The sequence below is a fragment of the Battus philenor genome, unplaced genomic scaffold (genome assembly GCF_028537555.1).
Source record: "Battus philenor isolate CCGP_79_NKW_IND1 unplaced genomic scaffold, ilBatPhil1.0.hap1 SCAF_5, whole genome shotgun sequence".
Taxonomy (NCBI): domain Eukaryota; kingdom Metazoa; phylum Arthropoda; class Insecta; order Lepidoptera; family Papilionidae; genus Battus; species Battus philenor.
The window spans coordinates 2,377,914-2,394,517 of record NW_027181715.1 but is presented as its reverse complement, the minus strand read 5'-3'; the positions used below and the strand labels follow the sequence as shown (position 1 = coordinate 2,394,517).

General features: G+C 35.9%; 1 protein-coding gene across 2 annotated transcripts in view; it reads left to right on the top strand.

Moving 5' to 3' along the window:
- The window catches only part of sws (patatin like phospholipase domain containing sws), a 34,428-nt gene that overhangs the window by 13,958 nt on the left and 3,866 nt on the right, over positions 1–16,604 (top strand). The window contains exons 12-25 of one of the 2 annotated variants that reach the window (XM_068772480.1): positions 406–561; positions 1,856–2,012; positions 2,413–2,571; positions 3,342–3,460; positions 3,833–3,946; positions 5,018–5,200; positions 5,729–5,884; positions 6,475–6,594; positions 6,999–7,185; positions 11,834–11,950; positions 12,771–12,891; positions 13,341–13,431; positions 14,630–14,841; positions 15,102–15,249. In XM_068772480.1, coding sequence (XP_068628581.1) covers positions 406–561; positions 1,856–2,012; positions 2,413–2,571; positions 3,342–3,460; positions 3,833–3,946; positions 5,018–5,200; positions 5,729–5,884; positions 6,475–6,594; positions 6,999–7,185; positions 11,834–11,950; positions 12,771–12,891; positions 13,341–13,431; positions 14,630–14,841; positions 15,102–15,249 — 2,040 coding nt within the window. Of the gene's footprint in view, positions 1–405; positions 562–1,855; positions 2,013–2,412; positions 2,572–3,341; positions 3,461–3,832; positions 3,947–5,017; positions 5,201–5,728; positions 5,885–6,474; positions 6,595–6,998; positions 7,186–11,341; positions 11,459–11,833; positions 11,951–12,770; positions 12,892–13,340; positions 13,432–14,629; positions 14,842–15,101; positions 15,250–16,604 lie in introns of both variants that reach the window. The other variant, XM_068772479.1, reaches the window with a different exon arrangement.

The window sequence follows — 16,604 nt, the reverse complement described above, 5'->3', positions numbered from 1 at the left end:
AGAAGTTTTTAGTAGATCTATAAATATTTATTCATTAATTTATTTCTCTTTGTTCCCCTGTTTTATTTATTATTGTATTATTTTTATGTAATGTTTTATTCCATAATATATATTATACTTATATATTATAAGTATATATGCTATATGCATATGTATGTATGTTTTGTATATGTTAACTACCCATTATTTATACTTCTACCTTTTCCATAATATGGTTGTCTGTAAGAGATTGCCTCGTGCGATAAGACCGCCCATTGTTCTTTTTTGTTTATTATAATGAAACTTTTTAAATGTTTCCAAGCATTTACAATTAAGAATAATAAGTTAAAAACAACCTGTTATTTACTTATGTTAATTTAAAACGAAATATTTATATCGTCTTTTGACTTTTATTGGTTGTATTAGGTGTTCCTGGAATCTGGTCGTGCGGTGTACAGACAAGATGAAGAGTCAGGATCTACCTTCATCGTGCTGAGCGGTCGACTGCGTTCGGTCATCACGCACTCTAACGGCAAGAAGGAGTTGGTGGGGGAGTATGGAAAAGGAGATCTGGTGGGAATTGTGAGTGGTTCTACATATATTATTTCCGCCGTAGAAGCTAAGCCATCTATTATTATTGACCATATGCATATCAGATAAGACCTTTTAGAAGCGAACTATATACAGTTCTTCTGAAGAGGTTAACATGGTCCTCTAACCTTCTTGATTACTTACGCTGCGCTTGCCGGTGCGTGGTCAGCTGCACCACTCCATCTCCTATGCCTGCTGGACAAAAGGTCTTTCCTATAGATTTAAAATAGGGCCAGTTCGAAGTGACCAGGATCCGGTGTGGATGAACGTTCTACGTTGCACTTGCCGTTCTGTGAAGAACTTTAAAGTTCTCGCGGTCATGTGTTCTACGCCCTACGTGGCCTGCCCTCCGATAATTCTACTTGTCAACCCGCTGGACTTTTTCAATCCACTTATTTTGGCATTTTGATTCATACAGAGAAATTCCGTGCATAGCTAAGCCAGTGAAGCCGAGATAACTACATATAGTAGTCCAAACTAATATATACAGGATGATTACTTATAAGTGTATAAGCTTTAAAGGGCCGAATTTATAGCTAATTTGTCAGCAAAAACCCTGACTTTAAATGACTAAAAATCTTGACTAACACGAAGTAAACTTCAATTAATTAAAAAATTATATATGATTAATTAAAAATAAAACGATTTAAGTATCTAGTTATATTTAGAAATTTATTAAGACAGGAAATTCAAAAGTATATACTTAAAATTGACGAAGACAGATATATTTATAAAAGGCAATTTTGAATTAATATAATGCCGGGATGCGAGAGAGAGATAGTTGATAAGATATAGGTTCGCGAAGCGTACTAGCGGCATCTAGTACACGGGGTGATTGGTTATAGGTGTAAGGTTAAGCTTTAAGCTTTTTCGCCTATTTCTAATCACTCTGTATAAAGTGTTCACTCTGAAAAACTTTATTTATTTTTTCCATAGGAACGCTATAGGACTATAACTTATAGCAATACAAAGTCTGCAGGGACAGATATTAAACAATAATTAATTTTTAAGATGCAGTAATCCAAACTTTGAAAATGTTTTTTTTTGCTATTACGTTATTATTTGTTACTATTACGTTCTTAATTATTTCCGAAACCATTGTTTTTTTTTCATTGGTTTTAGATTCAAATCCTATCTAGGATGTATCATACTTTAATTTCAGCTAATGAGCCATAGGTTCGAGCACTTAAAGCTTATCATTAACCTAATTATACTGTAAAATTTAAAACTAAAAAATCACGTTATTGGATTGGTTATTAATAATGATATATCTGATGGTGAACAGGTGGAGATGGTTACACAAACACGGCGCAGTACCACGGTGATGGCGGTGCGTGATTCCGAGCTGGCCAAGCTTCCCGAAGGCCTGTTCAACGCCATTAAGCTCCGTTTCCCGGTGGTGGTTACCCGTCTCATCAACCTGCTTGGACACAGGATCTTAGGTTTGTGTTCTACTGGCTATATGCACCTCGTGATACGCACTATATATACAAAGGATGGTCGCGAAGGTTTTGGTGAGCAAAGGACCAATATTTAGCCACTTCCGCACATGCAGTGGTAGTCGTGCAATGAAATGCACCGCCCGCCAGCCCGCTGATAAATGCGCATGCGGCAAACAATGCGAATCACACAACCGCCACCACCAAATCACTCAACACGTGTTTCACCCCTCCACGGGGCATCTTCAGGAGCTATGTTACACCGTATTAGTGCCAAACACAGAGTCTTTTGGTGGTAAGGGAAATATATAAGGGTGTTGTTGCATCCATGTAAAATTACTTATTGATATACAACGAAAATAAACTCTATTACTTCTGTACTAATGTATAATATCCTTTGCAGGTTCATGGCAGAAGCCCGGTCCAGCCGGCAGAGGTCCGGCTGCATTAGAGCCGCGTTTATCTCAGCATACGTTCTCGACGGTAGCCGTGGTGCCGGTCGGGGACGACGTGCCACTTACCGCCTTCACCTATGAATTGTACCACTCGCTGAGCGCCATTGGTAAGTTACAGTAGTTATAAAATATTAGACAATCGATGACATGCTATAACCTTGTATAGTAAATCTATTTTTCTTTATTTATGTACATATTTTTGAACACCATAGATAATTACTGGAATAAACAATTCATATAGAGATACAAGAGGCAGTGTTATCGCTCGAGGCGATCTATACCATACAACTTTGGATGGAGATGAGAGACATGGAAAGGACAATTTACGGCGTACATACTTAAACATTACTATACACACATACATACTGGAATACTTACATATATTTGTGTGTATATATATATATATATATATACATTCAAACATTCTAGTAAGTATGTGTGTATTCTAGTATGTGTGACTGTGACTACGTTGCTACACAATATAGTATTTAAAAGGCTTCTGTACAAAGATCCCCCAATGTGTCGGTTTAGCAAACTTAAGGAAACATTTTATCCGGAGATAGGCGTTGCTAACTACTTATTGTGGCGAAGTGTGTATATACAGTTATTACAGTTATATATACAGTTAGCAAAACAACCGTATCTATGTCTTGTATCGTATCTACATATATCTTTGTACGTAAAGGTCAAGTTTCGTGTCATGTAAGACTTTTCAAGGGAGAACATCTGCTCATTGCATTAGAAGTATCCTTTGAACTTTGTTTAGTTATGCAGTCGTGTCTACTCGATGAAGATGAACGACTTTGTTAAACTGTGTGGTCCATTATATATTCTTGTCTAATCACTGAATGATGTTAAAATTCTCCTGATATTTAAGGTCCCACAGTACGATTGACATCGGACGTGATAAGAAAGCTGTTAGGGCTCACCATCATGGATCCCAACAACGAATATAGGCTCAGCTCTTGGTTGGCGCAGCAGGAAGATAAACACAAGGTACTCAACTAGTGTTATTTTGTTATTTTTTTCTAGCTTTCATGTCTATTACTGGATTTTAAATTTTCAATCTGAAAGTTGGTAGTGGGTAAAATAGTTATAATCTTATGGAAATAGTAGAGAATAAAAAAAAGTTAAAAATTTCAGAAATTGTATTGACTCGAACGGGCATGAATTAATTTTACTTTAGTTCTTCTGTGGATTCCACTAATTCTCATACTTTCTTCATCCTCCTCACTGTAGCTTCGGTAAATCGGAATCTAAGTAAACAAATTGTTCGAATGATTTAAGATCTTGCACATCATACGTTCTCTTTGACATTTCAGCTCGGTCTGATAAATAATGGTTAATTAATTTGGCTGAAATTTACAGGTGGCGTTATACCAATGCGATCCCAGTTTGACACAGTGGACCCAGCGATGCATCCGTCAAGCTGACTGCATTCTGATTGTTGCGATTGGTGATAAACAGCCGAGCATCGGCAAGGTATGTGCACGACCCCTAACACAGACTTCAAAGGGTAACTTTAACCCTTAATAGCCTAGAGTTTCAATTTTGATACCAATCTTTTAAACCGAATGTTCACATTACTATTAGTTTTTTAATAGGTTGTCTGTACGAATTTTACCGTTGTATAATATTCTTTCCAACGAATTTAAAATCTATTTTTCCCTTCATCTAGACCCTCAAGCAAACACAGTAATATTAAAAAAGAACCACTTACGTAAATCAGACTATTAAGGATTAACCTATATAATTCTAGTAAGTTCTTCTTCTTCTTGAAGTGCCTCTCCAACTAGTGGAGGTTGGCTATCAGCTTCCTGCTCTCTTCCTTATTTTTGGTTCTGCGTAATAACTCAGCAGCGCTGGCGATTCCGGTCCACTCTCTAATGTTACGAAGCCACGACTTCTTTCTCCTACCAACCTTCCTTTTACCAGTAAGTTACTATATGTTAAATACCTTATTGAACCCCAGAGAAGTTTAATTTCCGTTATGTTATAAGGTTTATTGTTCTCTATTGTTCGTTCGAAGTGGCAGTTGATGGAGCACGTCGCTCGTGCAACCGACAGCCGTTGAGGCGAAAGGTTGTCAAGTGGAGATCACGAGTCGGTAGACGCGGCGTGGGTAATCACTCTAGGTAGACCGACGACGTAGTCAAGGGAAGTTTCTGAATGATGACAGCCTAAGATAATCCCCCGATAATCGTGATGATCTTTCAAGCTTCTATCAAATAATTTGATGATTATATCTTGTAATAAATATATATATACTTATATATGCATATGTGTGTATATATATATAATTTCAAATAGGTTGAAAAATGTTATCCAACTGCTAGAATTTTCAATAAGAATGTTGAAAACTTGAAGTTATTAAGGTGACTTAAACTCTTGTATACGTTATTATCATAGAAATCCAACTTAAGAAACGAGACTTTAACAACTTCATCAAAGTAAAATTACTATTTACGCTAAATTACTTTATTATATTTTTTATACCATTTTTCGATATTTTATTATGTTATTAATTATAAATTTTCCAAATCATATGTTCAGATAGAGAAAGAGATCGAGCGTCTGGCGATACGCACGCAGAAAGAGCTGGTGCTCCTGCACCGGGAGGGTGGCGCAGCGCCCTCTGGTACGGTTCACTGGCTCAACATGCGCTCGTGGGTCAGCCAGCACCACCACGTCCGCTGTCCCCACCGCATGTTCACGCGACGAAGCCAGTACCGTGTCGTGAGTACCACATTCTTAATTATTGTACGAGTAATATTACGTCATCGGCAGTGGCGCATTGAAAAGGGAAATTCACAGAAATATATCTTTATTTACAAAGCCTTACCGCTACTCCTGCTCTTAGATTGGCTGGTTATTAGTCATTAAGGTTAAAGTTATAAAAAGAGTGAATAAATATACAAAATTAAAAGCGATTAAAATTTAATTACAGAAAATTATTTACCGCTATTATAGTATTTGCAATTACCTTGAAATATGAAAATGAATTTTTAAAACCAACCGTGGTTGCCAGGAGCATAACACTCTGGTGGACAAGGAAACATAGTCTGGCATACCTTCTTTGCAGATCTCAGATCTTAGAAGAAGAAACGCTAATAACATGGGATATTCTATAGAACTGGTGCCCATTTATAAAATTCCGGTAGCGGTAAAAGAAAGTCATTGGATTCGCGATGGATACTGTGACTTTCAAATCACAAAATAAAATTGTAAGTTTTTACTTTTAAAATAGTTTCTTTTGATTTTCAGAGTGAGTTATACAGCAAGGTGCTGATGTCGGAGGCTAATGTGCACTCTGATTTCTCCCGTCTGGCGCGCTGGCTCACGGGCACGGCGGTGGGACTTGTGTTAGGAGGCGGTGGCGCGAGAGGTGCTGCCCACGTCGGAATGATACGCGCTATACAGGTCAGTAATTAATCGCACTTTTGTAAGACAACGAAATGGACAGATGTTGGTAGAGTCAACATTTTTGATATTTTAAAGGATACGTTTATATGGGTTACCTTTTACTTATATCTCCTGCAAGGTTCAAAATGAACTCTCAAATGCGCGAGATTCAAATTGAACTGTCAAATGCGCGAGGTTCAAATTGAACTGCTAAATGCGCTAAGTTCAGCGTGAACTGTCAAATGTGCGAAGTTTAAATTGAAGTGTCAAATGCGCGAAGTTCAAAATGAACTGTCTATTGCGCAGTTTAAATTAAACTGTCAAATGCGCGAAGTTCAAAATGAACTGCTAAATGCGCTAAGTTCAGAGTGAACTGTCAAATGTGCAGAGTTCAAATTGAACTGTCAAATGCTCGAAGTTTCTATAGTCATTTATTTTTTTAATTTTTATAAATTTTGCGCTGTGATATATTTAACGAGTAACCTTTTAAAATAATAGAAAAACTTGTATAAAAAAGTAATGAATATTTTTTTGAGTTTATAAATTTCTTAATAAATACAATTATAATTTAAATGTTTTTTGTATTAATAATGCCGGTGATTTTCCAGGAGGCCGGAATCCCTATCGACATGGTGGGCGGCGTGAGCATAGGCGCGTTCATGGGGGCGTTGTGGTGCATGGAAAGAAACATTACCACAGTCACACAGAAGGCTAGAGAGTGGTCTACTGTTAGTAATTAATTATATTAACAAAATAAAAATTATTAATTTTTATATATGCATTCGTCTGTCTTACGGTTTCTATTGTCATCGATAATCATCGTCTTTTATATATCTGTCGAATTTTTGACGCTTTTTTTTTTCAAAAAATAAATCGATTTTGGCACCAATCGAGAGTGACGCGTTTGAGATACAAAACATCCGTCAAAATGGTTTGGGCTGAAGCCAAATAATATTCCAACTTTTGAAAAACAGACGCTTGGTAAATGTTATAGACAATCCTACCGATCTAGTAAAAAAAATTACCTGCCTTCCTAATGTCCGGGAGTAAAACTGTATAATGATGATTTCTCCTTTTTGGTCATAGTAGTATTATATGAATTGCCTGTGAACGTATTTAATGAAAATTCCAGAAAATGACACAATGGGGCAAACAACTCTTGGATCTCACATATCCGGCCACATCCATGTTTTCTGGACGACAGTTCAATGCTACGATACGCGGTACGTTTGGAGAGGTGCATATCGAGGATCTTTGGCTTCCATACTTCACCGTCACCACCGACATCAGCTCCAGTTGTATGAGGGTCCATCGTCATGGTAAGTGCAACTTGATTATGAAGGAACGACAGCTTCCTTCTTTGGGAGATCAGAATGAATTAGACCTCAGATATTTAGATTTATAAGGTCAAATTATTATATATTTAATATTTTTGATTGTTTGAAATAGAGTAAAAATATGACTTTCGAATATATAACATTATTTTTTACTTCTTCAATGCTATGACAAATGAATAACCTTAAGTACGAAAAAAAATTTTTGGTATACCCACAATTTTCAATTGAGGGTACTTTTAAAAAATCTAATTATTCATAACACTGCGAATGATTAATTTTCTGTTGTAATAAATACTAATTGAATCTTCAAATGGAGATTAAATTGATAAGTTAAGTAATAAATCTTTCCTGAAGCATATCGGACCCCAATCGAGACACATTGTAGTGTTAGACATTAACACAACACATTCATGGACAGGAAATAACCGGTGCCTTATTCCGTGATGATTTTATCGCTTACTTTGCACATACTAACCTGTATTTGCTTCGTTAAGGAAATTTAAGAGGTTATTATTTTACATCTAAAACAGAGGCCTGTTAAGGCGCTCATGTGTCTAAAGTTTTGCATGCAACGCGATATGTAGATATTATACTGCCGGCCAGATAGAGGAGTGCTTTATGTGAGAATATTTTCACTGTGATTGTTGTAAATCTATATTATTTGCGGAAATGCTGGTGCCATCATACGTTTATCGATAACTATGGTGGTTATTAGCATCAACTGTCAATACAATAGGAGATAGTTATTTCGCTCCTTCGCACCATAACCTTTTTGTTTGACAGCTACGTTATGTTTTTTTTTTTAATTTCTCCTTTTGTCAGTCCGCTACAGTGATTTTTTTTGTTGTACCCTCCCCAACAACCACACTCACTTGCATTTATGTGTCTTGTCTAAATGTGTCGTACAATTGTCGTCGGAAGGTATTATTTATGTATGTGGAACGTCACACATTTTTTTTTTATAATCAACCAGTAATATTTTTTTTTATTTTTCGAATCTGTAACGTCTACGAATCCGACATTTGCTTTTGGGTGTTGCCATTTATAAGTTAAACTGAAATATATAAAAAAATAGTAAAATGAACGCTTGTGATTGGTTTACCGAATAACGCTTAACATTTTTGGGAAAATTAATTTCGAGAATATTCTATTTGTAATTGTATAACTAATGCGTGCATATAATGTCGGGTTGGAGTGAATAATATACATCTGTTGTATAATTCCATCTTCATTGTTCTTTCAAAACCTCCATCTACCTTCATGTATTTGCATGAGTGTGGTTTCTAATTTTTCATGATTTTTTTATATTTTTCTTCTTTAGTTTCCATTCCCATCACTGTAGTGATATCGATATGTAGTTAATCATATCTTAGTTTATTATTTTAAGGTCTATTTCAATATATGACTTAAATATATACAATATTCAGTAATCATAGTCGAAGAACTTGTCATAAATAGACCTAAAAGTAATTTTAATTCTCTGTTCATCTTTGTATATTGATTCAAATAATCATTTGTCTATTGTAGTGTGTAAATTTGTAGCTATGCCTGATCATTAATAAATTATATGTGAAACTTTACGACAAGGTGCCATTTTTATAGGAAGATTCATCTCTGTTGGATATATAAGAAAAGAAATGTAAATTATATTGTGTTTTGGTTCGTATATAAGATGATTGAAAATAGGTGTAAAAACTGTCAATTGTATAGTAAAACCCTTTCAAAAGTCAGTGGCTTCGTAAGTAAATAATTAAATAAGTAATGTTTAAATTAATTATTGTTTATTATCTGTCCCTACAGACTTTATACATAAGTTATCGGCATTCCGATAGAAAAAAAATGTAAGGTATTTCGGAGTGATCGCTTTAAAGAAATTGATTGAAAAGAGATGTAAAAAGCTTTTTGTTGACAAATGATCTATACATTCATCCTTATAACGCTTTTACAAGTAAAACCGATCACTAAAGTCAAGAATAAGTTTAATTATCTCGAATGGCAAGAAAAGAGGTCGATTATTCGTTAAAATATCCTAAATGTTAATGTAATGAAGTGTTAGACACAAGCTGGTATTTTGCGTCTCTCTCGCACAAGCTGATATAGTTATCAGGTCTTTAATAAACGTCATAAGATTTTCTAAATTAAAAAAGATGTCGATGATAAGTACACATGTAAATGTTTCGGTGTGCTCATGATCAACGTAATACCTTGCATATAACTTTATATCAGATAAGTATATCACACGCTAAGTTATTTACAAGAAAATAAAAGTAATTAACTATGTTAAGGATTATTACATGGGTTCGTATGTATATATTTGTTATGATAGTATTTTATTTTTTCACGATTATAAAAATGCCTGTAAGTATTAGGTTGGGGTAAAAAGAAATACATTATTTTTCCGATTGATTACGATAGTGATCGATATCTCGTAAAGTATAGATCAAACCATTACAAATTTTTGCTCGTTTTTAAAGTGCCCTGTCACAATAAAAAAAATTCCTTTTAATATTTTTCGTTTGGTCTATTAAGTTGTGAGTTACAAGGTGTAAAAAATGAAGTCGCGAAGGAGAAAATTCTGTACATTTGACAATTTTTTTTTGATAAAAATGAAAATGCTAGACTCACATAGTTCAGACCTGGCACCATGCAATAACTACCTTATTCTTGCAAGGACCAAGATTCTATCACACCGGCATTATGAAGTTACCTTTAAATTGGCAACAAATTATACAAACCATTGCATATTTACCACAAAACGAACAATCAAAAACATGTCAAAGTCTTGAATTTCATTAAAAAATAATGGATTTCTATTTCTCCAACCTATTATAATTATCACAAATAAGGTTTTCGGGTGCTTATTTGTAGACGTTAGATTTATTAATTCAAATATGGAAGTGGCTTCTTAATCTAAGATTTGTAAATATTTGATTATTTATAACCAATCGGATACAAGATATTTTCAAAATACCTACCGGATATCTCACATAGATACCTATCTTGCCTGCAACCTCTTTAGCGTTTGTTGTAAAGTTCTTTCTATAATAAGCCAACGCTTCATCATTATGTGCTTATCCCAACGCATCTAAACGGCAGGACGAGAAAGGACGACAAATGTCAATCTGTCTGTTCTAAATCTTTTGGGTCTTGCGAATAGGAACGGCTATACCACGCCTTAGAAAAACGTGCCGCAAAGCGCCGCGAGTACTGACGGGGATGGAATGTTTCTGCTAAAATTCCCCCCTCTCACCGCGAGCATACCTAAGGCGCGGTACAGAGGTTTCGGTAGCACTTTCACACTATTTGTAAGTCTGACTCCAAATGTTGAATCTCTGGTGATAATCAAGGTTTATTTTAAACTTGTTTTTATAAAATATTGCGTTCATTAAAAATTTTGTGTAGAAGAATTTTTTAACTTTTCGTTAAAAGGCATATTTATAGCCTATTCAATCAAAGACTCCAATAGTCGGACAGAAAAATTAACTTTGGCAAATACTTTCATTCTTTTGACGTATAGAGATGCTTTCGATTCGAGGAATGCCAACATTATAAGTAACATAAAGAAAACTTTTGTGTATTTTTATCGTAGTTATAATTGTATATACGTATAGGTGTAAGTTAATTACATATATTATAAGTTGTAATATATAATATCATGCTCATTATTATTCTATAAAACCCGAAGAGTTCAGTGCATGACGATGCATGTTTCAAACCTATTTCACAGAACCGAATCAACCTCTTAGCTTTCTTTTAGTGGAATGGGATAATGAACTTTAAATATATGGTAGTAAGTCATATAATCTGTGGGCGACTTTACATTCGTTTTCCTTTCCATGGATTGTGTTGTCTAACGCATTACACTAGTACTGTAACCTTGATGTCCTGTACATCATCTCGTTTTTTCATAATTTTTTTTTAAATTCTACAATCGGGGATTTCCCCTTGGATTTTTAATATCGGTAAACATAAGTGTTTGATATATATTTTAATATGAATCAGAGGAATTAAAAATGTATGAATTTTTTTAAAGTATTAACCGGAAAATTTACAATGTTGCCATAAAGCGAATTTTGATATAGGGTCTAGGTGGATATTTGATTAGGTGTATTTATCTAACGTCGACCGCGCGTCGCAGGTTCTCTGTGGCGATACATACGAGCCTCGATGTCGCTCAGCGGTTACATGCCGCCTCTGTGCGACCCTGTAGACGGCCACCTCCTATTGGACGGCGGTTACGTCAACAATCTCCCAGGTAAACCAATCACGGCGTGGTATATCACGTGATACATCATTACGTGATATTTTGCACAGCGTGCTAGAACGGGACGGGTAGTAGTGTATTCTCTATGGTTCGAGTGTAAATATTGTTGCAGTTTTTATTGTTCTTTTGCACGTTTGTCTTTTTGAATGGCACCATCTATTTTCATTTTCGAATAACATTCTATTAAATTACAACTAAAAGGGAATTAAAATTTTACTGCACACTTTTTAATAAAGGTATTGTAGTGTTTTTATAATAGCCATATTTACACTCGTTAATAAGAGCATAAACGTAAGTAATGGCAACACCGATCAGCAAGATGGAAGGGCTACGAGAAGTAGACAAGTCAGTGTTGCCACATACCAGGTGTACTTTGGAGATATTGCCGAGCTTCAATGAGCATCGCCGGTATTTTCCCTCCAATCTGCGACCCTATTGACGGGCATCTGCTGTTGGACGGTTGCTACGTGAACAATGTACCTGGTTAGTTATATTATGTTATTAGTTACGACTTTTTGGTCTACACCGACCTTCTGGGGATTCCCCCTATAAGAGACATTTAATTTTGCACATGTAAATGTTAATTTATTAAGATTTTTTTACTTTTTAAGCATTACATATAACAATTGGGTTCTATAAGATAGTTCCGCAACCAAATACAGTTAAATTGTAATTTGTGTGTAGGTATGTAGCAATATCCCTGAATACATCAGGGGACGAATTAAAAAGGCATAGATATCTTTGTACATGCCGGTTTCCTTACGACGTGGTCTTACACAGTTTGTTATTAGTATCGATGTTACATAAAAAAACAGTGTCTTTCGGGAATCGAACCTATGACTTCTAGTTTCAACCACAGTTCTTAATCAATAGACAATGTTCTCAGATATATATTTAACCATTAGTTCAGGTTGTAGTAAAAAAAAAATTTATTGTTAAATCTTAAACAATTTGAACTACCGGGATTTGAGTTTAAAAGTAGCACTAATGATGTAAAACATTACACTATGTGTAAAATATTTTTACGTCACAAATATAAGATTTATAAAATGATAAAATTGTAAAATTGTTTAAAATTGTTGAGTAGGTATCGAGTTTTTTTGACTGGATATTCTCGATTTAATATGCTGTACCTGATGGGTCAATATTAAAATGTGCATTATATATTATACTCGTTCTCCCTGCTTTGTTTGGGACAGGAACATTACAATGCGGGTGTAAATAGTTTTTTTATTTTAATTATATTATGTTAAGATCTTAATTCAATTTTTTTTTCATTGATCACTGAATCTGTCGATTCCAGCGGACGTAATGAGGTCGCTGGGAGCGCGACATATCCTGGCTATAGACGTGGGATCGCAAGACGACACTGACTTAACCAACTACGGCGACGACCTATCAGGCTGGTGGCTGTTATGGAAAAAGTAACTTTACGTCTATGCAAATAGAGTTTATAATTAAACATTAGTTCACTTTAATATATTCCATAAAATGTTAAATTCATATTTCGTTCTGAAACGAGATCTAATTGAAATCCGTACTTAATTAGCTATCAGCAATTTAAAACAAATTGACTATGAAATATATAAATTTAGATTAGATATTTATTATGATGTCTTGTTTTTCTTTAAGAAAATTATTTTTGGTATATATTAATTGACACGTAAAGAATCTATGACTCATAAATAATAATAATTGGTTGGTCGCAGAATAGTATCTACCTACTATTTTTTAAATTATTAATGTGATATTTTTTTAAAAAATCTTATTTTGTGTTATCTGTTTTTTTTTGTATCTGTGTTATGATTGCATGTCACTAAAGTTGCAAATGTCCTCCGTGTTTGTATTTTTTTACTTTTATGTTGAATTTCAGATGGAATCCATTTACCACTCCGGTGAAGGTGCCAAATCTACCGGATATACAGAGCAGACTAGCATATGTCTCCTGCAATCGGCAACTTGAGGTAACTTTATACACCTGGATTCACTCTTCTCACAAATGCCTTATGTGTTTTATCTAGGTACTGGTGGTGGATTTTATCATATGAAAACGATAAAAAAAATAATGCCTAATTGTTTAGATTTTCAAAATTCTTTACAGTTAAAGTGTATTACAGGTAGGTCATATGGCGTACAGACCGTATTGTTCTATAATGAGAACTAAATACTAGTAAGCATAGCGTAAGTGGATAGGCGACTTTATTAATCATCCTGCGTCCAAGGGCGTTAATTTACGGCCTAACATAAAAACCATTGCGGCCTGTGAGCCTAAATTCACGCCCGTGTCTTGTCTTTAAAAAAAAAAAAATTATTAAACCCGTTTTTCTTACTGGAATACGATTGCAATTACTGATTCCTGTAGTAAAAATCTTCTAGAATATTGTTATCAGTAGATTAATTTTGATCTGTTATTCGCGCGCGAGAAACGTGATGCCGTAGGCATTGGGCAACTATTTTTGCCGGTAGGCTGTCAAGGTCGTCAAAAGACGTTAGATTCAGGCCGCTTTCAACCGGTACTACTGAGAATCTCTGGGAAAGGCATCACATCATTACAACACAGTGGGCATCTTCTCGGTAAAATTATGATATCTATTGTATCCAAAAAAGTAGAACCTTAAAATTCTCGTACGTAACTATCATCATCTTCTTCATTATTTATACCATAGAAGATCCACTGCTGGATGTCCACGGTTGAAAGTGGCCTGAATCCAGAACCTTTGGACGACCTAATAAGGTTTTCTGTCCACGTACGCCGCCATAACCGGTATTTAGTTCCCACTATAGAACCATGAGGCGCTAGCGCCAATATGTATTGTACGCTATGTGGCCTGCGCTATGAACTTCAATTGTAAGGACCTTATAATTAAGAGTCAGTAGAATCCGTTGGAAGAAGCCTTCATCCAAAGTTTTATAACGACCTCAAAAAGGTCGTTTGTCCATCTTGTGTGAGGATATCTTACGCTATGCTCGTCGTGTCCACCCCAGCACACTAAGGCTTCAGCGGCCATTTGTTCTTTGCGCTAAATAGGCTGTGCACTTCCACTTTAATCTGCCATTTCACTAGAATCTATCGGTTACTTACATTCATATACTAATCTCAACTGATTCGATTTCGAAGAAAATACAAAAAAAAAAACCAACTGAACTAATTTTATTCAACAGGAAGTGAAGAGTTCAGATTACTGCGAGTACATAAGGCCCCCGATAGACGCGTACAAGACGCTGCAGTTCGGCTCGTTTGATGAGATCCGGGAGGTGGGGTACCGGCATGGGGCTGCGTACTTCGAGGGGCAGAGGCGTGGCGGGGGTGGAGGCGTCAGCGGTGTTGGAGCCGCACAGCCAAGACGGCAGCCTGCTCAGCCTGCGCTCACCGAGTAAGTAATACAACCATATATTTTCTTAGCTCTCCTCGAGATGTTTTAATCTGAATCACGTCATACGCAACATTTTAAGGAAGAAGTATTGTCGATCAGGGAAGAATGTTTACTAAAGTGGTTACACTTACTTTAATATTCCAAAGAATTAACGCCATCGTGATGTGAAAACACAACATTTTGATCTGGAGAAATACTACTTCAAGCGATACTGCAAAACTTAAAGCGGATATCTGAAGTTAGATACTTTTCACTTACAGCTATACATTCACGGACCTAGCACAGATGGTGTGCGCGGTGAGGCCGGCAAACGACGTGGACAATTCCTCCTCCTCGTCCTCCGATTATGAGGAGGACCAGCGGCACTTTGAAGGTTACGCTTCGGAGCCAAGCGCCGGCATTTTAGAGGTTAACATGCCTACTTTTAATCTATTTATCTATATCTATTTAAACGAATTCAGGTGTGGAAAATTACCTCATAAATGCGTTTATGATTGTCAATTTGCTTTGGTAAACTTTCATATTCTAGTAATATAAAATGAGAATGAATCTAGATAATCTGAAAAAAAATGAATATAAAGTTGAGTTAGCACATATTACACTTCCGTGTTTCGTATGGGATCGATGAAGATGTCATGTAATAAGATTTTTTTAAGCCTTAACCGATAAGTCGAGCGAAGTTAAAGTGGCATTGGGCATATATCGCGATACATTCTTCCACGGACTAGCAAACCCAGCGTAGAACGTTCCACAAAGTGGATATAAGACTTTTTTAAGGTCTAGAAATCTACGGAGCAGGTCTTTGTTCAGCAGTGGATGTCATATTGCTGAAATGACAATGAGATCTCTACAGTAAACATGCTCGTAGGGGATATAGTGACTTATCGCTAAGGCCCCCAAAAGACGATCTCAGTTTGTGCTATCTGCGGTTCAATGGAATGCTTTTACTGAAAAAACATTTAATGTACATTGAATGTATAACAATATGGATTCCTATTGTGATAAGTAGAGAGTTCTAGCGAATAAAATAGGTTTTATAGGGCTTGGCCACTGCCTGTGACCACATTAGGTTAATTTTGTGGTTGTTAAAGTTTTTAAATTGGTAAGTATTTTATATCTAACAAACTAAGGTAATGAAGTAATACAATAAAATGGTCGTTAGCTAAAATGTTCTCATGGCGACCACGGGCCGGTAGACGCGGTGCAGACAGGCCCCCACGAGGTCGATCGACAACACATAGTCAAGATCGCGAGAAATCGCTGGATGCGGGTAGCTATAACCAGTCATCGTGGCGATCTTTTGGGGAAGGAGGTGGGGGGGCTATGTGAAAAATAAAAGTAGAGATAGGTGCCAAGTTCCGAAAATAGTTTTGGCTATCCCTGCCACGGAGTGATAATATTTTTTTTATGATAATGCTTCTTGACGAGCTCCGGTGTGTTACATGGCAGATGTCTTCGAGCGTAGAGGATGGCGCGGCGTGGATCAGTGACACGGAATTGGTGGGCACATATTGAGCCGCACGCGTGCACCTTAGTTTGGGTTTAGACAATTTTTTTAATTTTTTTTGGTTTCGGTGGCAAAGACGTTGGGGTTTTTGAGCAGTGGGCGGAAAACGTGTCTAGGATTGACAACTAATTCGGTTTATATTGTAATATGTGTGCGTGGCTGTGTGTTTATGTGTGTGTGTGCAATTTTACGTACAAATTACGTAATTATGATTTTTTTATTCAGAAGCTTTACTTATGCCTTTGTCGTAATTTTA